The 24134-nt window shown below is 35.8% G+C and overlaps 2 protein-coding genes across 3 annotated transcripts in view; both read left to right on the forward strand.

Annotated features, from left to right (window-relative positions):
• The window catches only part of tyw1 (tRNA-yW synthesizing protein 1 homolog (S. cerevisiae)), a 76340-nt gene extending 74150 nt beyond the window's left edge, over positions 1-2190 (forward strand). Inside the window, exon 16 of the mRNA XM_016537968.1 lies at positions 1015-2190. Coding sequence (XP_016393454.1) covers positions 1015-1236 — 222 coding nt within the window. The 3' untranslated portion in view covers positions 1237-2190. The remainder of the gene's footprint in view (positions 1-1014) is intronic.
• An 8860-nt stretch (positions 2191-11050) lies between these two features.
• Positions 11051-24134, forward strand: part of LOC107727937 (calcium-binding protein 8) — a 54540-nt gene continuing 41456 nt past the window's right edge. The window contains exons 1-2 of one of the 2 annotated variants that reach the window (XM_016537985.1): positions 11051-11473; positions 20282-20406. In XM_016537985.1, the coding sequence (XP_016393471.1) occupies positions 20289-20406 (118 nt within the window). In that variant the 5' untranslated portion in view covers positions 11051-11473; positions 20282-20288. Of the gene's footprint in view, positions 11474-12369; positions 12824-20281; positions 20407-24134 lie in introns of those variants that run through there. The other variant, XM_016537984.1, reaches the window with a different exon arrangement.

Below are 24134 nucleotides of genomic sequence, written 5' to 3' on the forward strand. Positions count from 1 at the left end.
ATATAATAAGGAAAATATAATTAGATTTTTATAATGATTTTTTTCTGTGGTGTAAAAACACCCCTGGCCAAATGCCCCCAGAGGGCATCACTTCCCACTTTGATAATTACTGTAGTTACCATGTTCTGAACATCACATCCTTTCTTTTTTTCCTCAGATGTAATCTATCTAGGTAGTTGAATAAAAAATATTTGGATTTTATTTTTAAAAAATTACCTCAATTTAGCATCAGCAAGCTCGTTAGCTAGACAGTTAGTGACATTAGTAACTTACTTTTAACGGCATCAGACGCACACGCGCGCGCTCACAAGATCTCCCGGTTGTTACTTGTGAATTCAATCGGATCATTCTAATTCATGAATGAATCATTTGATGCGATTTGCGAACCGATTTAACGGGTTAATTGAAAAGAATCAGTTCATTCATGAATCAGACACTGCTTCTGCGTCTCGGAGCACGTGATATATTATAAGGAGTAACGATAATTTTTATGAAATGTAGTGAAGTAAAAGTTACTCAAAATAAAACTACTCCAGTAAAGTACAGATACTTGAAAAATGTACTTAAGTACAGTAACGAAGTCAAACTACTTCGTTACTGTCCACCACTGCTGGGGAGAGAGGTGTTGTAATAATGTAAAATATGTGAAAAATAATGTGTTTTTCGAACAACCTAGTATGAGAGCCTGTTCTAGTACACCCCCAAAACAAAATCAAGACTTTGCAAAAGAGCATAATAGGACCCCTTTAAAGACTACCATCTCCGAAAGCAACTTCCTTTGCCCACTTTCTCTGGTTCACACCTGCCCTGGTGTTCAGTAGCAAAGCTTTGCCCAGTTGGCAGTGTACATGCATGGGAAACACCATCAGTCCTCATTAGTCAAAGTGAACACCTGTCAGCCTGGGAGACTCACTCCAATCTTCACCTGCGTGTCCATTTTTGTGTGTGTTATTTATCACAGTGCTCTATCACCTGCTGTCTTTCTTACCTCTTTTCTTCCTTGTGTCTCTGCAGTTCAAAGTCGACAGGGAGTGGTGGACGTGGATTGACTACGAACGCTTCCAGGAGCTCATTCAGGAATACGAGGAGAGTGGAGGCACCAAGAGCTTCTCAGCGATGGACTATATGGCCAAGACCCCCAGCTGGGCCATTTTTGGGGCCCGAGAAAGGGGATTTGACCCCTCGGACACACGCTTCCAGAGAAAGAATAAGACTAAAGATATCTCAGGGTGTTGATGTTACTTTTGCTATCCTACTTCTTTAGAGTAATTTGTATTTTTAATGAATGGAATAGATGACCTGATTGACCCGAGATTAAAACTTATTTTTGTTATTTTAGCCAAGGCTCAGCTTGCTCTCCAAGACTTGCCCTAGGGATGAAATTCTGGTTAGCATATTCTTGCAGATACTTGATAACTCTTTTTTTCATGCTGTTTTAATGAATGTTAGCTGCTGTTTTTAGTTATGGTCACAGTAATAAATAATTTAATTTCCAAGTCCTGTTCACTCTGAGCTCTGGATGTAATAGCTCTGGTAAGAATACCGACAGGAGGACAGAACTGAAGAACAAGTGACTTGAATTTAAGGCTTCATTTACCCATACCACCTTAGGGCCTAAATTTAGAGCGCACAAGAGGAAAAAACTGCAAAAGAAAAATATCACTATAGTTAGCTACGTTAATATCATGTCACCTCAAACTGTGATTTGTGTGTTCTTTTAGACGTTTAGAGGGCAGTTGAGTCAGATGGGACTTTGAATGGAGCGGCCCATGATACAGCTGAAAGCTATTTGGAATCAGAACTGCCCCATAAATATCTCCGTAACAACCACTCAAGACATTGAAATGTGAAATTGCAGTTCTTACCTTTTGTATTGTCTTATGCTGTCGTCTATGTTTTTGTCTTGGGTATTTCTACACAACGTTGATGGATTACAAATGTCACTACATGCGTTTGTTTTTTGCATGTATTATTTTATCATTCTTTGCCTTTTTGTGTCTTGCAAAATGTTATAATGCAGTTATGAACCTGATGTTTGTCCTTGATTGGGTTACACTGATATTGTAAATACGCCCAAAAGGTATCTACAAACTGCATTTGTTATTCATGCACATCCAGGTACGTTGCAAATGAAATGAGTTTTGTCGTAGCTGCTTTCTTGGCATCTTATTAAAACTTTTTGCTGTTCTACAGGAGTTTGAATGTTATTGTAAGAGAAGGGAATGTGCTTGGTACTGAGTGAACTAGGTCACAGCCGTTTCATAGCTCTGAATGAAACTGAAATCTTTGGTCTTGAGTGACAGATGAGAGGCGTAATATTAAGACCAGACTCAGAGTTCCCTGCTTTCTGTCCCTCTGTTCAAAGTAAAGAGTCAACTGGTAATGCTGCGTTTATCTGTAGTCAAATTGGGATATTTCTACTTTACTTGCAAATATAAATGTGCTCCATTATATAAATATGAACGTTTTTTTTCTCGGCTCCACCCTTTTATTACACTTTGATGTAATGCATGGCTAACAATAGCTGCAATCCTATTCTTTAAGTTCACATTGACTTCTCCCGTCTCTCGATTCTGACAAGTTAGCAAAAGTTGGTGTCCACTGAGAGCACTTACAACTGAAAGTTCACCGGATTTATCAGAATGTTTAAACTGCACTTTTGATCCCAGCCTCTAAAGTGCCTTGTCTCCTAGTTGTTTAAACATAACAGAAACAGAGAGATGTGTAATGGTCTGTGACAAGTGACAGAAAAGCTATTTCACACCGCTGTGAAAAGGTGCCGTGCTGATCTAGGCTAATGTGACACACTGTCTTCCTCATGCATTTTAGTCAGTTTAGCCACCCGAAGGGAATTCACCACCCAAATACACTCTTTTTGTGGTCCATGAGGGTATTTTATTATGAATTTAATTGGGTTATATCTGTGAAGTCTGTTGATTTGGACTGTCACCCCTTCTTAGTGTACAGTATATCAGGTAAGTTCCTTTCATGAAGTGCTTTAAGGTATTTTTGGTTTAAAGGCTTAGAATAGCATAGTCTCTTCAGTATACATGTACCGTATGTGTGCAGTATGCATAGTACACATTGTTTTGTTGGATTATATACAGTGTATATATAGTGTTTTTGTGGAATTTGGAATTATTCAAGTACATGTTCTTTTTATGTGCCTCAACAAATCTTTAATTTCTCACAGTGTCTATCTCAACCTATGGGTTTCGCCGTCATGAGTTTTCTCGGCTATACCACCCTAAACCTCCGTCCCTCGAATGGGTTTCACAGAGCGAGGGATAAGAGACGAGCTGTACTGGAACAGCATGAGCCTCCAGTCTCATTACCTCTGTCTCAGCTTCTGTTTTAAGTCTCCAGTTTTACTGTCCTCTGAATGTTTTTAAGGGACTGAAACCCAAGATCCTGTGCGTAATGGGAGAAATCATTTATATGGACAGTAGGCTTATTTTTTTTACAAGCAAGAGCAAAGAAAATGGCTTTAAGCTGACATTGTGTTTTGATGTGTTGTCATAACAAGGGGATGGACCGACAACTCAATTGACAGCTCAAAGGCACATGGAAGATCTGAGGCACAAATTCAAGGGCTTTGTGGCCCATTCATCAAATGGCTTTGGAACTCGATTTAAAGTGAAAATGTTTCATAGGTTCTGTCACAACTTTGATTGTCTCATAGATGTGCACACTAAAAGTCTTGCACTGCAAAATGGCAACAATCTGGACCTTTTTGGTCCCAGAATATTTAGAAAGTTAAAAGATAAAAGGACGACAAGCAGTTTTTTTAGTTGTTTTAGTCTTTTTTTCTTGAATATGACAAAGAAATGTTGTCTAATTGGCTCCTTATATAACTATATAATATCACAACTATGATGTTGTGAAGTCTTTTAGTTTATGCTTTCGTTTATCTGTGACCCTACAGTATTTTAAAATGTCTTTGTGCATTCCTGAATTTTTTACAATCATAATATTTTGTCCAACAGTATGTTTAATTATCTGATATAAAAAAATAAAAAATAATAAACTGAACCAACTCTGAAAAAACAGTTTAACATGGTTAAACACCATTGCCAACAGTTATTTTGTCGACTAGGCAAGCTTGTCTTCTAGTGTGCACTAGTGATTGTTGGGTCTAGGGATTGGGCTGTTTGACAGGTATGTTGTTCCAGGACCAACAAAAGATGCTGATCCAGGAACATGTCCTACTTGGCAGAATCACAGCCATCGCCGCTGCCTTTCTACCTTTCTCTTAATCCAACACTAACCCACTGCCTTAACAACTGAGGCAGGAGCCAATAGCAGCTCTGTTTTGTTGCTGAGAGGCACAACGCTCTCGGCTTCTTGTCAAACAGACAGATTTTGCTGGAGCCAAACTGAGCTGTCCTCTGCCAAAAAGGAAGTTGCTTAAAATGACAGCACCAGCTCTCAAAGCTCTCACCTACTACAGATTTGCTCTGAGACGCAAAGTGGAGACCCTAACAGAATATGCTTCTGTTTGCTTTCTTCCAGAATATTAAATTCATCTTTATAACTTCTGATGCTTTTAATTATTGTTTGCTTTCTGTAAGAGCAACATCAATACCGTGATAGGAGAATCATCTCTACTTATTCCCTAATTAACTGATGTGAGTCAATTAACTTCACGGCTGCGAGGAACACAGCTTTGTCTGGCATATGGATGTTTATTTGCTGGAAGATTTGCATTTTAATTAAAAATCAGCTCAATATATTTATCACACAAAGTAAATCACAATGTATCCCACATATTGCACATTATACATCTTAATGCCTATAAACAAAATGCCAAGTGCGTACATGCATGGGTGTCTGGGATCCATTACTGGCCGTAGGTTAATTATATGGCAACCTCTGGTCTTCTTGCCATCACAGGGGTCCTGACCGGTGAAAGAGGGCTAATAATATATGTGAATGACTAAGGATATACACAACATCACTGCCTGTGCACACTGTAAAAATAGCCTGCAGGCACAAGGCCAGCTCACAGCGCTTAGTCATGCAACAGCATAAACAACAGCACAGTCTTATAACTAAATAAAAATTATGGTACTACAGTTTGTTCTGTTCAGTAGTTTTCTGTTCTGTTCTTTTTTGTTTAGTTTAGTTTTTTGTTTCCAGAATATCCAGAATGAACCTGCTAACCTTTGGATAACTTAAGCAGTGCTTAATGTTTGAAGTTTTCTCACACTCTTTGCTTATGGTTTCATTCCTTTTCTCAAGATGTTGCTGAGACAGAGATTGTGAAGTTTGATGTTGATTACAGACCTTGTGTAGAGACTGGTGTCTTTTCACAGTGCCTGGGAATCCTTAAAGTAACAGTTCACCTCAATACAGTCACAGTGATTCCTGAGTTAAGTGGTAATTTGGTCTGTTACTCACACAAATCTATTGTATGATTTGAGTTATATGGTCATATGGAGTACTTTTATGTTTTTATGGTACTTCTGTGGTCTTTTGGAAGCTTAAAAGCCTCTCTCTCTGTTCACTATAATTGCATGGATTGACCAGACTTCAGGATTTCTCCTCTTGTGCCCCACAGAAGAAAAAAGTCAAGGTAAATAATGACAAAGTTTTTAGGATGAACTGTTTCTTTAGGAACATCTGAATATGCTAGCATTTGGAAATGTAGCTGCTCTTAGGGCAGAGTGGGACAGCTTGATGCCAGTTGACACAGTGTCACACCTAAATGTGTCCTCATGCGCCACAGGGTCTCTGTCAGTGTATAGCTGACTCACACACAGCCTGTCCTGAATAAAGTCCTTCACTTCTTGCACCATTCTCAGCCTGAATTTTTTGTTAATGATCTTGTAACTGAATTTATGTTAAATCCAAATAATTACCCATTTACCTACATAAATCACAACCTATTGTTTTTAATAAAAAGGTATCTGTGTTGCTGTCGATATCAGTGATTATTGGCCTTGATGCTTCATATAGAATGGAAAAGAAAGCTAACTAACATCTCCCATCCCTAACTCAGTTTTTGGGGTTATTCTGTTAAAATGACCTTGTTTTAACAAAGATACAGTGTGTCTTTAACACGTGTTGACACACACAGCGAGAGACCAGTAAAGCCTCAGTGAGCAGAGCGCCAGCTATTAACCAATGTTTAATGGAGAGCTCAGAGACACACCTGTGTGTCATTTATCTTCTCTTCAGCCCACCACATGCCATATTCCATCCATACTTCAGACTTCCTTCCTTCGCAAATATTTTTACCCCTCAAATCCTTCTTAATAATACAATTTCACTGTGAAAACGCAATGTTCCACCTGGTTGCCTTTAATTTAGCAAGGTATTAGCTTTGCTTTGTTGGATTCAGCTGTGCTTTCATGAGTTTTGGGTGGCTGTGCATGAACAGTATGAGGAACTGGGTCAGTACTGGTACATTTAAAGGGATAGTTCATCCAAAAATGAAAATTGTGCCATTTACTCATCCTATTGTCTTTCCAGACCTGTATGATTTTTGGTCCCCATTCATTTTCGTTGTATGGAAAAGAGCAGCACGGACACTATTCAAAATATCTCCTTTTTTATTCCTAAGTATATTATGGCAAAGCTCTATGTATAAAGTTTAATATATAGTATATTCAACTTTATTTGCATGCAGTATACTCACTTAAAGCGATATTTACAATTTAGCAAAAACCAACTGCTTGATTGTCGCAACTATATTGCACAGCTCTATAACTATTATGTATATATATATATATATATATATATATATATGTATATATAATATAGCAATATTTGCTCTTTAGCTAATATCAACCGCTTGATTGTCACAAAATGTTACTATATTATCGCACAACTCTTTATAATGGATATATATGTCCAACTTTATCTGCATAGGCCTACAGTATACTGCACATAAAGCAATGTTTACTATATAGCAAATCTCAATGGCTTGATTGTTTATATTGTTGAAAAATGCTAACTATATTTTCGCCCAGATCTGCCAAATGCGACTGTAAGGCATTAAGATATTATAAACCTTACATCTTGATTTCCTGTAAAGCTGCTTTGATACAATGTGTAATGTGAAAAATGCAATACAACTAAACTTGACTTGTTCTGTAGATGAAAGTAAGTCAGGTGAGTAAATAATAAAATTTCACATTCTTAGAACTGTTCCTTTGATATGCAGATTTTGAAAAAAAACGTTTGTTCACTAACAAGTTACAAGCACACTGCTTTTTTGGCTAGGTTTGGGCGCTAGCTGGAGCGAAGCAGGTTGCTCTACTTAGGCTAATGAGAATGAATGAATCGCTTTTTCATTTCTTTCAAAGCATTTTCACACGTCCTGACACAGACTCACTCTGTGAAGCAAAATTGAGAAGAGCGTTAAACCGGTTAAAAAGCTTCTCATCACTCTGCAGTTACTACATTTCCAGAGACAGGTAAAAAGCTAGTTTGTTTGGAGCGGCTAATGCTTCAGTAAATCTTCACCGCCGGCCTGACAGGAATAACATTGTGATTTCCTTATTTCATAATGGGAGTCATTTTTCAGCTCCAATAAACTCTACCTTTAGTTGCAGTTTCCCGAATCAGCAGCATAATATGACAGGTAATCCAGTATTAAAAATGTTCTCTCAGTTTATGATTACGATATCGTTAAAGTTTAAGCCTTGCTTTGGAGAAAGTGCATTTTTAAAGTGTCATCAATATCAGCTGGTTGTCAGCTTCCGTTCAGGCTTAACTTTGAGGTCAGCTTATCCTGTGCTCCTCTTGTGACTGATGTCTAGAGAAAAATCCCAGCATGCTCCACAAAGTGTGTGTGAGTCACTGATTCAGGCCCTGTGTGTGTGAATCAGCTGGTGGAAGAATTTAGAGGACACGCGGACCGAGAAATGAGGAGGATTTTAATTATCACATCATTATATCACTGTGTGTGCTGTGTGCATGAGAGCGAATGAGTTGGTTTCTGTTGCATTGTGTTAGTTATGTGGTCCAATGTTGGTCCAACATGCTCAAGATGTTCACTGTAAAGAAGGAGCGTGCAGGGCTTAGAAATCTTTTGAACAATCAATGGATAGGAAAATGTCTCTATGCTAATTGATTGTTGCATGTCCTTTTGTGTTGATGACCATATTTGGTATTTCCTGTGACAAAATAAAGGTGCTAAACATTTTCTGAAGAACCACTTTGCTTGCTTGTGCAGTATTAAAGGGATAGTTCACTCAAAACTCATAATTGTTGTTCCAAACCTGTATGAGTTTCTTTCTTCTGCTGAGCACAAAAAAAGGACATTTTGAAGAATCTTGGTAACCAAACAGTTGCCTTATGCAGTATGCAAAAACATACTATGGAAGTCAACAAACTCAGAAACAAACTCAGAATTTAGATTTTTGGATGAACTACCCCTTTAAACCTGTTAGACTAATTAAATTAAACTGAAATGTAATTTTGTTGTTTTAAAGGTAAATCATATATGTGAACTTTTTTAATATTCTTTTTTAACAATAGACAATGGACAAATAAACATGAAAAATGTAACATTTATGAAGAGAATGATCTGCCATGTTTTATGTATTTTATTTTCTTATTGTTTAATTTTCTTTTTTGTTTTCATTTTATTTTCTGATTAGTTGTTTTAATCATTTTTTCCTCTTTGTATTTTATTATTATTTTGGTTCTATTTTTTGTTATTATTTTGTTTTGTTTTTACTATTTTATTTAATATAAGCACTTTGTAAACACTTTTTTAAAGTTGAAATGAAATGGAAATTCCCCCTGTTAATTTTCCAAATGACTGATTATGTTACCTTAATTTTTTTACTGTAATTTTTAATCAAAGTGTCAATAAATCACAAACTTCCCTCTGGTGATGTATGCCAGACTTCTCCAATCATTTCATCCAAAACCCCATCCTTTCCTTATAACTGACTGCAAACTGTCATTCAGATCTGCCTCTGTCCAATCAACAACTGATAGATTTATCCAGGTCATTTTTGTTATTTTTGATCATTTGATAATTAAATAAAATATCTGTCACTATTTCAGTCATATTGTAACTTTAAGCCAAATGTGATTTCATCTTTACTTGTAGATGCTTTACTTACTAAATTTAGTCAGATTTTATGGTTTGTGAAAATCTGACTTAGTATAAGAGTGTTTTTCAAGCATGCACATTAAAAAGCATTTCAGGCTGACCATTCATTTGATCATGTTTGTGACTCAGAATCATGAAGCCCTCTCTTTGATTCTCATTGGTAAACATGATCTCTGTGTGCTTTGATGAATGAGTAGGCTCACTCCTTTGTCAGTCTTCACAGGGCTGTGGAGGGGGGTTCATATTGTGCTGATTGCTTTGCTGCTTAGTGAAATTTTTCTTGTGTGTTTATGGTGGTGGTGTTATTTTCTACCCATTTCCTGTTCTTTTATCTTATCAGCACTTATTAAGTTTCCAGGGTTGAGGAAACACACACACACACACACACGCACGCACGCACGCACACACACACACGCACGCACACACACACACTCCTTCACAGTTCTGTCCAGGCACAGTTGACTACTCTTTGAAAAAGAGAGATTGCTTTAGCCACAGAAACTTATATAATTTCATGTTAAATAATAAAAATAACAATACATTTTATTCATATAGCATGGTTTATCTTGAAAAAAACCTGAATCCTCTATATACTGACCTGAACTCTTTTATTTCTCATTGTTTGCCATAAAACAAGTGATGAGGCTGGTGCCCTTTTCATATGTGTTTGCTCTTCGTTCAGTTATATAATCATTCATATAAATATGATTAGATGATTATAATATTTCAATACTCCAGTTTTGGCATTTTAGGATAAAGATCAGGACTGTAACCACCTTAAATGTTCAAATATATTAAGTGGCCATTCAGAATGAACCCTTATATTATTATCAAGCAATGGCAAGCAAGTTTTCTTTTTTTACCAGTGCAATATTTTTGTAGGGCCCTTAAAAGCGTGAAATGGACTTATATTTTCCCCTGCTCCCTTTGACGTCACAGCTCAGAATGTCACCAGTGAAGGGCTTGAGACTGTGTGTGTTCTTGTGTTGTCGTTCACCAATCAGCATTGTCATGACATAATTTCTCTCAATTTTGATACAATAAAAGTGTCTTTCACTTGTCACTGTCTAACTATAAAATATTATTACTTGCATAAATATTCAGATAATTGGATGGATGGACGGGGCTGTTTGATGGATTGGTTGGTGGATGGATGGAAGGAAGGATGAATGGATGGGCTGATGGACAGATGGATGGTTTAATAGGTGGATGGATGGATGGGTGGATGGGTAGATGGATGGTTGAATAGGTGGATGGATGAATGGATGAGTGGGTGGGTGGATGGATGGATGATGAGCTGATAGGTGGAATGATGGATGGATAGGTGGGTGGATGGATGGATGATGGATAGGCTGATAGAGAGATGGATGTGCTGACAGATTGATGGGTGGGTGGATGGATTTAATGGATTGATGCATGGATGGATGGGCTGATGGATAGATGGGTGTGCTGATGGATGATGGATGGATGGACAGGCTGATTGATGGATAGATAGATGAATGGATGGATGGGTGGGTGGATGGATTTAATAGATGGATAGATAGGCTGATGGATGGAAGGATGGGCGGATCGATGGGAAAATGAATGGTAAAAGAGATAGATTTAGGTCTGATTGAAAGTCATTGTAGAAGTATTTTCACTGTATGTAAAAATAGCAGTCAGGTGGCATTGCTGAAAAATGATATGATATTCCCTAATGATTCCACCTGATCCCGCTGACCTACGGATGAATGACAGTAGAGCTGGTAGGTTGGACCCGCTGACTAATGACTCGAGCGCTCAGTCAGTCAGTGTGTTCAATGGGTTAATTCATGCTCTGTGAGGAATCTATCTGCTTCTTTCTCATAGGAACCTGCTATTTCTTTTTTTGTGACCGTTAATGCCCACCAACAGCTCGTGGAGAACAATATCCAGCTGTACTGCTGATTTGACAGCGATGTTTATTGATTGTTTTTTTAGACTCGTGTGTGTGTGTGTGTATGGCAGTCGAAAATCTATGAGCAGCTTTTTGCGATGTGAATCAATAAGGTCGGGAATTATGAGCTGGAATTCGCTTAAGATCATGGAAGTACTGAATCCAGGGGCTCATTAGAGCCGATTGGAGTTGGTGGAAAGTCCAACTGTTTTATTGCTTTCGGCTGGAAGTAGGACGTTTTTTTTTCTCGGATAACAATCGGGATAAGGACCACTGTCCACTGCTATTCGCACCCGATGGCTAAAAATAATAGTGTGTATAATCGCGAATGAGATCTGGAGAATTTCCTCACAATTCAGCGACCATCTGTGATCCAGATATCAGCAGCGGGTTAATCTGGATCCTGTAGCGGCATCGGCTCGGATCATCAGCCCATCGGGATCTGAGGGATCACTTTCATAGATCGCCCATCATCACCACTAAAGGTAAGAGCTTGTGTTTGAGTGTGTGACATGAAGGCTTTGATGGGCAGCGTGATTTCATAAACTACAGCCTGCATTTCTACACGTTTGCACCTGTTGTTTTAATGGCTTTGAACTGACTGATCGGTGAAACGGGAGGTGTAGCGTGCATAAATTGAGTTAATATTTTTGCTGGTTTTAAACATCCATTGTTTAAACTATTAAAACATTATAAAACATGATGATGATATCATAATTTTTTATTAATAATAATAATAATTGGCAAATAATAATAAACTACAGAACTTTAGGATGGCTTTTTATTTGTATTAGTTTTTATTATTATTATTATTATTATTAATTTAAACAACAACAGCAAAAACGTAGTACTATTTATTAGGCTAGAGCTCTTATTTTTTGTCTAATTTTTTAAAATTTATTTATTTATTATTATTATTTTTATTTAATAGTAATAATAATAATATTAATTTGATGTTTAATTTTAAGTATGTAATTTTATTTTTAATTTATTATTATTATTATTATTATTATTATTATTACTGCTGCAATTATTGCTTTGTTTTTTGGATGTCTATGATGATGATAATAATAATAACTTGCAATAGCTCTTTACTTTTAAGGATGTCTTATCTTTTTTATTTATTTTAAAATGTATTTAAAATTGCCCTTTAAAAAATCCCCAATCCCCTATTCCCAAAAGCTGTGTAAAACACAAACAACATTATGCATAATTCATTGCTGGCACGCAGATGGCAGTTTCCGGGCAAATTATTCACCTTAGTCTCATTTGACAAGTCAGGTGGTGCCCAGCCAACACCCCCTTCAGGGAAAAAAGTGATAAACATGCTAATGACTAGAGAACCTGGAGGACCGTGTGCAGTGTGAGAGAGCAGGAGTGGCGGTGCGGTCCGGGGGGCTGGTCAGCAGTGTGTGTGTATGCACTCTCAACGGAGCTGCAGAGGCAGGACTATGCAACCAAGCCACTGTTATTATGAGCCCACCGATGACACCAGAGTGTGACATGAGGGAGATGCTGACTGGCTGAAGGGATGAATGAATGCATGAATGAGTGACTACCTGCTCCAGGCTGCTGAAATTCTAACCACAGGGTTCTGGGCACTTTATGCTGCTCGGGGAGAGGACCAGAGCTGGTACGTAGTCAGGCTGTGGCTCTGTGGGACAACCTGCCGTTGTGCTCTGAGTCGGAGTGCGCTGTCAGATGGAGGTCACCGATCTGGATCTGGATCCGGACCCCCGGGCGGAGGGGTCTGAAGGAGAGGGTCCGTGTATCCCGAGCAGTCCTGGGACAGAGCCTGTTGTGCTTGAGTATCCTGCAGGGTATGATCCGTACGGGTAAGATACAGGGATCACTGCTGCCGTCCCGGGAGCTTGCTGCTTTAACACTCTGGCATGTAGGGAATGTGTTTCAAACTGCTTTTTTGTTGCATGTGCTCTGATTTTACTGTTAAACATGTCTTTGTTTTAATGAGGGTGGAGAGATGTCCTGCTTTGATACTTCTGTTTTGGTATGTGTGTGATCACTGGCTTGATTTTTATTTGTATTGATTTTAATAACTTGAAATGTATTTATGCTCGGGTCTGTCCTTCGAACCGTAGGTTGCCTTTGTAAGAGGTTTAGATTATTTTGACATGATGTGGAATGACATTTTGACAATGGACTTGTTTCCAGTGACTTTGTGAAGCACTGCACTTGACGCTTGTATTTTTGACATTTTAATTGCAATTCATCTGCTGTTTTCTGGGAATCTTAGAATGTGATGTGGCACTGTTGGATTGGAAAGTTTTGCCCTCAGTTGAACACATTGATCAATTCTGCCTCCATCTCTTAGTTACACTCTTTATATCCAGACACTCCATTATCCCTCCTGAACAGAACACTCTGTTTGCAATGGATAATTACATGACAAGCAGTGTCCTATAATGTGACATGCTGTACTGCACCTAAAACTATTTATCTGTTACTTTAACTATAAAACTGCGATCTAATTCTGTATAATCATTATAAATGCAAGTAAATTAGTGACTACATTGAATATTTGTACTTTTATTCAGTCATTCTTCATGCCAGCACAGGACTATTTAAATGAACTGCATTAAAATCGTGAGAAATGTGCTGTGACTGGCCAACATTACTTTTACATTGATTTTTTATATATATATTTACACTGTCGTTCAAAAATTTGGGGTCTGTATGTTTTTTTTTAAAGTTTTTTAGTTTTTGAAAGAAGTCTCTTATGCTGACCAAGGCTGCATTTATTTGATCAAAAATACAGTAAAAAACAGTAAAATTATCAAATATTATTACAATTTAAAATAACTGTTTTCTATTTGAATATATTTTAAAATATAATTTATTCCTGTGATGCAAAGCTGAATTTTAGCATCATTACTCCAGTCTTCAGTGTCACATGATCCTTCAGAAAATCATTCTAATATGCTGATTTGCTGCTCAAGAAACATTTCTTATTATTATCAATGTTGAAAACAGTTACTTAATATTTTTGTGGAGCTGTGATACATTTTTTGTGTACATTATTTAATTATTTTGATGAATAGAAAGTTCAAATTTGAAATAAATCTTTTGTATCATTATAAATGTTTTTACTGACACTTTTAATCAATTTAATGTGTCCTTCACTGAAAAAAATGGCATAGAAACTAATTTCTCTCAGAAATACCTAGTAAATGTCACAATTAATTACAAAGTAATGGCAATTAATACATTGAATTGCACATTACTTTTTTTTTAAGAAAGACTGAAATAGTATTTTCTTGTAAAACATACTGAAGTAATCTTTGTATTATTACGACTACAAAAAATAAATTAATCAATTAATGCTGAATAAAAGTGAGAATTTTTCCTCTTTTTATTTTACTGACCCCCAACCTTTTGAACAGTAAATTATAATATAAAATGAAACAGATATATACATTAAAATCTAGGTGTCTACAGGTTTTTGCAGACAAACTTATTAATAATTATTATTAATATATGTTATATAATAATTATTAATATATGTATTAAAATAATTAAATTGATTCATAATTGTTTTTGTTTTTACACGCCAATGTAGAACGTCATATGTAGTCAATAGGAAACCGTTTGGATACACAGCAAAGTTAATTTTGCTCACAAAGTTTCTACACCATTTAAAATGTGTATTCATAATTGTGATGTGTGTAGTTAGCCAGTTAAAAAAATGTATTGCATGTGTAGCATGATTTATGAGTTATTTCATGAGCTATTTTAAAACAGCAAAGTATGCATCAACCATCAACAAAGTGGGACCATTAGAAAACAAGAAGTTGATTTGAATGCTAATGAACCTGGAGGCACTGTGATAATTACCTTAATTAAAATTGCCCACATAAACAGTTCATCTGTGCTTTTTCGCTTTCAGGGTCAATGATTTATTTGGCCAGTTCAGCTCTACTTGTGCAAAGTGTTGACATATGGTGCTTTATAGTCCTTCAGACAATACCCTGTAAAGATGGAGAAATAAAAAGCAAAATATTTGGTATTAATGAGCTTTCACATCGAAAATAATTACAGACATTAATTCATTGGCGTGAAACATTCCACCAATTATAATCTTTTATTTTTATTAATCATTTCAGACATTAAACTTTATGGTAGATTAATGAGAACTCAACTGAAGAAAATATTTTGATAGAAAACATGCCCATTTTTATTTTATGTTACAGTTTAAAGTGTCAGTAAGATTTTCTTTTTTACAAGAAATTAATAGTTTTATTCCGCAAGGACACGTTAAATTGATCCAAAGTGTCAGGAAAGAGTTTTACAACTTTACAAAAAAAATTTTATTTAAAATAAATTCTGCTCTTTTGAACTTTCTATTGTTTAAAGAATTTTTTAAAAATTAATTACGGACTCTTTATGCTGTAGCCCAAGTGTTAGATGCTTCTAATCTAAGCCAATTACATCTCTACATTTGATAGAGAGATTCTGGACTTGAACCAGAGATATTTTAAGCTACTCTCAGCCCATTAAAGGCTTTGCACATCCCAATCAACTGCCCCATTAAAGCAAACCCCCAGTTTCCTACATTTGTCCCAAGGCAGCATCCATATTTTACAAGGGTGTGCCATCCATCATGGGATATGTCCTTTAGCAGACTGCTAATACAAACTCAAGCTGTATGTGTTTTACTCTGATTTGGTACCTGGCTGTAGCCCAGCACATACTGTGATTGTGGGCTCATGTCCCAAAGCGTAGTCTGTGATCTGGAACCTCCTGCCCCTTCATGCTGACTGCTGCTTCAAGTGGCTTTTCTCTCGCTCTCTTGCTCTCTGCTGACGGTGTGCTGGTATTTAACCTGCAGGGTGACCACATTGTCCCCATGAGAGCTTTAGGTTCCTGTACAGGACACCAGCAGTGCAGCGTCACACTCTGAAGGAAGGGCTGCTTTTAGCTCTGCTGAAGGAAGTAAATAAGTAAATCTCTGTAAATCAGACAAGAGACAGATTTGTAAGGTCCACTTAGTAATTCTGACTCATTTAAAAAGTATTTTACAAATAAATAAATGAATTGCATTTTTGAGAAAATCATGTACACTCACATGAGATGAAGACCCATGTTATAACAGTAGTCTAGCTTCAGCTAGCTTAATTCAGCTTTGCATCACAGGAATAAATTTCATTTTAAAATATATTAATTAGTGCTGTCAAAATTAACGCGTTAACGTGTGTGATTAAGTTTTTCAGTTTAATGCGTTAAAAATATATTACGCGATTAATGCGGAGCTAGGGTTGGCCACCCCACTCACAAGCATTGTGTTTATTTAGACACAGAACGTCTTTATGATCACTTTAAATGGGAGACTTTTCAGACGCGCACTCCAACTTCACCTCAGCATCAGGCGCTAGTCAAACGAGCGCAAAATAAAAGCTACATGTGATGAGGGAGCTTCAGTAGAACAACCGTGAACTGCAGTCAGATGAGATGCTTTCAGGTCATATGTCAGTAAAAACTAATTTTCCTGTCCTGTCAGCCATTATACTGTGCTCGTAGCATGTGCTCTTCAATTGCACGCACAAATGTGGCGGCGTGCTGTAGCCTGTATCATTTCATGTCAAAGTGCGAAAGAAACTACTAGCATGCAATGTCATAGTTATGTCGTCAGTTAGCCTAAGTCATGAAGGTACCAAAAAGGCGATTAAAGCTGCCTCAAAACTGTGCATGCAAGTAAGTATTTGTTATATATGAGTCAGATTTAAGAACATGTCTCTGAAATGCAGTGGTTTTCAAAACTGTTCACTTAAATTAGAATTTGTTATTTTTTCAAGTCTAATAAATGTTAAAATTGATAGCTCTCAATTATACTGTAATTGTCACGAATCCGATCCATGAATTTCCATCCACTTGCCACCAGAGGTCGCCCTTGACTCTCGCACCACACAGACTGTTACACATCACCCTGGACTACATTTCCCATGTTCCATTGCACTGATTACACTCACACCTGAAACCAATTACACGCTCACCTGAATGCTATTACACACACTATATAACACCTACCCTGATCCTGCTCTAGTCGCCGAGTATTGTTCTGCATTTTTCACTCGCCAAGTGTTAGCTGCCTTACCGAGCCATTCCGTGTTTTCTGTTTTAGTCTTGTGTATTGTTTTGCGTTTATCCCGGTTTAGCGGATAGCTACCTTACCAAGCCTGTTTAAGTTTTCATAGTTTTCTTAGTCTAGTCTTAGTCTTGCCTTGTCTGTTTTCCTGGTCTCTGATTCACGCCACGTATCTTGGATTAACCCATTTGCTTGCTGTTTCTGACTCTGTTTGCCCCTGCCTGGACCTTTGCCTTCTACCTGGATTTATCTCTTGCCTTGCCTTCAATATACCTGTTTGCCATTGTCTGACCCATGCCTGTTAAAACCACGTCTCTTAAATAAAAGCTTGCATATGGATCCGCATGTCTCTCGTCTCATAACAGTAATGCTGAATGGCTATAATCAATGGTTAAATATTAGGGGGGGAAATACAATTTCATAGAGACATCAGTACTATTGGTATCAGTGATACTCGCCTTCAGTCATAAAAAATATGCCATTAATCAAATATTAAAATATATACTTCTTTATGTTGTTTCTACATTAATTTGAAGATTGAATGTGAAAATTTTGCAATATAAAAGTATATTTAAAAACTTTCATGTTAGGTGGGATTAATCGTGATTAAAAAATGTGCGATTAATTCGTTAATTTGTTTTAATCGATTGACAGCACTAATATTAATAAAAAAAATAGTTATTTTAGATTGCAATAATATTTCACAATATTACTTTTTTTTACTGTATTTTTGATATAATGCAGCCTTGGTGAGCATAAGAGACTTCTTTCAAAAACGTACAAACTTTTGAACAGTAGTGTATCTGTATGTATATTTAAGTATAAGACATACAATTACTGAATTCAAGCAATGTTGAAAAATATATATATTTATTTTATTATTTTTTTCAGTATACACATTGTCATGCCGAAACAGGAAAAAATCCACCCACAATCCTAGTAGTTATAAAGGAGATTCCACATAATGGCCACATTTAATTGGCTACCCTGCTTTCTAGATATAATTTATTATCAGCATCAGATATAGAAAAACCCATATCAACAAATACTGTGAAGTTTTATACAGAAACACTCAACTTCTGTAAGTAAAACGCTGCGGTCAGTTGTGCTTTCTCTACCACTTTAAATCTAAGGCTAATCTAAACAATTTTACATTGTTGAAAGGATTTATTTTGGATGTATTTTAATAACAGCTAGAGCATGGTTGGCGGCTGTCATATGGGCCATGAGCCAGAAACTACAGTAAAGCCTTCAGTGGGTTTGGTTGTGGGAGTACTTGGTACGCACAGAATCCATCTTGATCTGTGAAACGGCCTGCAGGATGTGGAGTGCATTTTGAGTGGGCTTTTGACACTCAAACCCATTTTTTAAAGCTCATGTTTTCGAAAGGCACTCACTTCATACTAATCAACACAGAGCCCAATTACTGAGAGAAACTCCGTCTCACATCTCTATCTGACACCATTGTATTAAAATGATTCCCACAGCTTTAACTTTGCTGAAAAATTAATAGAGAATTTCTGCTCATGCTAACCATGACATCTGAGAAATGAGAGATTTCCACATAAAGAGCACATCCAGCTTGATTTGTAGTTATTGTTATGTTGACTTCTTGAACTCCGCATACAATTGTTTAGCAAAATTACTGTTACTTTGGGTATGCAGAATTATTCCGTTTATATTATACTAGGATCAATATACTGTCTATTATGTGGCCATTTTGAGAATATCATATCGACCTATAACTGAAATTGCAGAAATTGCAGAAATTGTCATTATATATAGTTTCAGATACAAAATTATTAATCTTTTTTATTCAGATATTCTGGTTGCACTTTATTTTATGGCGTCCTTGTTACAGTGCAATTATACAGTACAGTTAAGGACTGAGTAATATTTATTAGCAGCATGTACTTACTATAGGATTAGGGTTTGGTTTAGGGTTAGCTGCTTGTAATTATACATAATTCACTGTTATTACTATAGTAAGTACATGCAACATGTAACAAGGACACTAAAACAAAGTGTTACCAATTTTTATTGTAAAATGAACACATTAATAATTAGTTGAGTAATAAAAAAAACACATCTTATTGGTTATATGCTACCATTCGAAAATTTGTGGTCCGTAAGATTCTTTTTTTCTTTTTTTGAAAGAAAAAAGCTTTTATTCTCATACTTTAATTAAGAGAGGACACATTAATTTGATAAAATATGACAATAAAGACATTTACAATGTTACTAAATATTTTTCTGTTTCAAATAAATGCTCTTTTCACAGATTCCACCAAAATATTAAGCAGCACAACTGTTTTTAGCATTGATAAAAGTAAGAAATGTTTCTTGAGCACCAAATCAACATAGAATGATTTCTGATGGATCATGTGACACCAAAGCCTGTAATAATGCTGCTGAAAATTCAGCTTTTAATCACAGGAATAAATTACATTTTTAAACTATATTCATAGAAATAGAAAACATTTATTTTTAAATTGTAATAATATTTCACAACATTACTGTTTTTACTGTATGTCAATGGTGACCATAAGAGACTTATGAATACACACTTAAAAAAATATTGCCATCCCCAAACTTTTGAGCGGCAGTGTTTATAAAATGTATTATGTATATATCTGCATTATATTGTCCATCATTCACCCTAGTTTCTCGTTATTGGTGTCAGCCATTATACAACCCATATTAGTTGACCACTAGTTCATATATGAGAAAATGCAGTTGTTAAAGGTGAAAACTGCAGTTGTCAGCAGGATTTTAATGGCACTATAATAAACACCTGTAAACAATAACTGCGCTCTCACAGACACTGGAGACTCCACCCATATGTTCACTAACACAAGGGTAATTCAGAGGGCCAGTGAACGCTTTCAGCTTTAATAGCTTGCCATTTTATGGCTACTTATTTCATTAGCTTTAATCCTCATATGCACTGAAACAGCCTTCATGTTCTTTTACAACAAGATTTTCACTTAATAATGCAGCAGAACATTGAAAGTACAAAGTGATGATGGATGAGCCCTCCGTGGAGACAATAATGGTCATTTTCATATAATCAACTTAAGCATGCTCTATCATAGTCTAATGTAGATCTGCAGCAATGTATGATTTGTGTAAATCATTGCCGTGTCTTTTGGTCTGGTTGGTTGAGCTTGTTCTTCTGATCTCTCTCTCTCAGGGAGAAGATGCCGTTCCACCATGTGACGGCAGGATTGCTGTACAAGGGCAACTATTTGAGTCGCTCACTCTCTGAACACAGCAACAGCGAACAGCTCGCCAACATCTCGGTGGAGGAACTAGATGGTGAGCCATGACCTTACAGACAAAAACACAAATACTTGGCTCTATATTTACTGAAAGTCAAACTTTGAATCACTTTTTTGTTATGAGAGCGGCTTAATATTTCAATTGGTTATTCAGTGTGAAGGTTATGAAGGTTATTCACTTCATAATTATTCCCATTAAAGGAATAGTTCATTCAGGAATGAATGAATTTCCTGGTGTCTTTGTGTACTACTTTTAAATTACATTTGGTGTTATGTATTTATGTATTATTTTATGAAGATTTGGTACTGTTGTTGAAATACAAAAAACATTTTTTGAGGAAAGATAGCAGCAAAATATTATATTATATTATATTATTATATCTTAGTCATTAATGAAAAAGCATATATTCTTAAATGAAGCTATTAGAGTTTGTCAGTCAATCAGATACAGTTATACTGTAGGTCAAATGGCTAAATAATGGCAAATATATTGATCCTATTACTGATATAAATCAAATATTTCTGAATAACAAAAACAACAGTAATTTTACTAAACAATTTAGTTAAAGAAGTCAGCGTAAGGGTGAGAGACTAACATTTTTGAAGAACATTATCAGCAAATGCAAAAAAAAACAAAAATCACCACAAATATTATATTATATTATATTATATTATATTATATTATATTATATTATATTATATTATATTATATTATATTATTATATATTATATTATATTATATTATATTATATTATATTATATTATATTATATTATATTATATTATATTATATTATATTATATTATATTATATTATATTATATTATATTATATTATATTATATTATATTATATTATATTATATTATATTATATTATATTATTATAAATGTGTTTAAGGGATAATAAACTGTGTCAGCTAGCTTTGAGTTATGTACTCATGTATATTCATTTCTGAATGAGAATGAATTACTGATCCCTTAAGAATTATATAATTTTTTATTAATAACTTTTTAATGAAGGCTATTACTGAGCATTACCCTGAAGTGTTTTTGGTTTTCATATGTAAATCAGGCATTAAATCATAAATAAAAAAATGTATAAAAATGACAATAAAAGCTGCGCATGTCCCCCCAACACTCTTCATCATGAATCGGGGCGAGTGAGGCAAAGTGCTAATCAGTTAACACTGCCTTTGTCAGCAGAAAGGACATGAAGAGAAATACATCGAACCCTTGAGGCCTGAAAATGAATGTTTAAGTGACATATTAACACCACAGGGCATCTGCAGATATGCAGAGCTGCTACAAGTCATTGACTTTGTTGATTTTGCTCTGAAACAGTCCAAACTGTGAAATCCAGTTGCTGGAGTCCTGCTGATGTTGTATTGATCGTATCAGGAGGGGTGAGCAAATACTAGCGTCTTAATCACAGAGATACTCTTGTGTAAGAGAAACATGGGGGTTCTGGAGTTCTTACAGTATTAAAATGCATTTAAATGCAGAGCAAATCTAACTGAATCTGCATTTGATATGGAAGCAAAATGTTTCTGTGATAAGATTTCCCAGATGTTAAAATTATAGTTCACCCAAAAATAACGTAACCGCAGGACATCCAATATGCAGGGTGACTTTTTTTCTTCAGTAGAATAGTAAAAAAAAAAAAAAAGTGTTTTTGCTGAAACCTGTAGTCCTTGGCGATTTATGCAATGCAAGTTAATGGCTACTGTCACTTTCAAAGTAAAAAAAAATCATATCAGGCAACACAAATTAATACCTGTGACTCCTGACGATATATTGAGGTCTTACAAAACAAAATAATTGGTCTGTGCAAGAAACTAATGTTATTTAAAACATTATTACCTGTAATCCATAACCTCAGGCAAACCAGGAAGCCTGATTCTTTTCTGTGAACTTGTTATTTGGGACAGTTCGTTTCAATGAACCGATTCAAATAAACGATTCACCAGTTTGTTTACATAATCACACAATGACGTAATGTATAAGCAATTATACTATTAAAGCACCCAATAATGATGTGAAACGTGGATGTTTTACATGTCTAAAGCATATACATAGTGGATAAACTTGTTTTCATCAGCTCACCTTTTTACATAAACAATGATAAACTATAAAAACTCGCTTTTTGCCCCTTCATTCAAGTGCTCAGTTCATGCCTGCGCAAATCAGCGTCTCATCCATCTTCGGTCCGAGTCAGAGCCGTTTCTTCAGTTCAGTGAATTGCTGGAGTAACTGGAACGTTGAATGAGTTGGCCAAAACCGGCTTTTGATTGAGTAACTTATAGATCTCTGCTGTTCGAGCCGTGAACTGTTTCAGACGGTTCAGTCCGATTTGGTGACCTGATTCAAAAGAATGATTCGTTTGTGAACCAGACATCATTCCAGACCGTTTGCTTGACACTATGGATTACAGGGGCCTGAGGGTGAGTAAATTAATAGAAAATGTTCATTTTTTGGGTGAACTATCCCTTTAAGAGGAACATTATGCTTACAAACTGCTGAATAATAATTTGTCTCATTGATGTAAATGTTCAAAATAGGCAAATATACTTTCAGAAGATTTCTGTACATTTGTAAAAGTCAATAGCCATATCAAGAGCACATTTGTAGAAAGAAAGACATTTCTGTTAAATATCTTAGCATAATCTCATTGCATCTAAAGGTATTAGATCTAAACAATTATTATTGCATCATCTGCCATTTTCGCCTCTAAAATGAACACAGCTTGTCAGAGAAATAGCCAGAATTGAGAGGACAAAATGTTTCAGAAGGTTGTGTTCAAACAGGCTTTACTTCCGCAACAGACTCCTTATGCATATATTCATGAGTTTGCCTCTATGTACAAAAACAAATCTAGTGCCTTTACTGTGCAATCACTCTCCTAAAATCTTCTTGCATGTGTGTGTCTGTGTGGAATAAAAATTATCAGCCTCCTTTTCCTAAGACAGATGTTCTTAATTGGCTCTGAAACATAACTGTCAGTGTAAATGTGCATAACTGTTGATATAAAAGCCATTTGTGTGGCTATGATTGTGACAGTATATATAAAACATGTAATGGTTGATAAATATCTTTAGAGATGTGTTTTTTATGTCCTCCGACCCGGTCTCATGAAAATGCGTATAAATAGTACGCCAAATAAAAACGAAAACTCGTGGTATTGATACGCAAAAATGGACTTTGGTGTGCATATACACGCCAAAGTCCATTTTTGCATATCAATACCACGAGTTTTCGTTTTTATTTGGTGTACTATTTATACGCTTTTTCATGAGATTGGGTTGGTCTTCCTGACAAAGCTAATTGTTACTTATAGGTACCTACTTTTTTGCCTGTTTGATCCTGATTTGGTGTGAGTTGCAGATTATTTGACAGACAACATGGTCGGTGAGACACTTTTAGTAAATAGATAGGGTTGAACTTCAGTCCTATTAGCAGGTTCGCCCAGTCATGGAAAACTTGTAAATTTAAGGGAATTTAAATGTTTTTCACAACTGGAAAGGTCTTGGAAATGAATACAATTTAAAAAAGCATGGAAAGTAATGTGTGTTTCTGTTGTCAGCATTGATTTTTATAGTCATGCTCTGCTCTAAAACATTCCAACATCTCACTAGATATATTGTAGCTTTGAGCCCTTATGTAGAGTAAAATGTAATAACCGATAACATCAATGTGTTCATTGAGGATAAGTGCTTGTGGGATTCATTGGGTAGCATATATTACTAGCTAATTATGGGTTTTTTTTTTTT

This window comes from Sinocyclocheilus rhinocerous, unplaced genomic scaffold (genome assembly GCF_001515625.1).
Source record: "Sinocyclocheilus rhinocerous isolate Xijiao unplaced genomic scaffold, SAMN03320098_v1.1 scaffold877, whole genome shotgun sequence".
NCBI classification, from domain to species: domain Eukaryota; kingdom Metazoa; phylum Chordata; class Actinopteri; order Cypriniformes; family Cyprinidae; genus Sinocyclocheilus; species Sinocyclocheilus rhinocerous.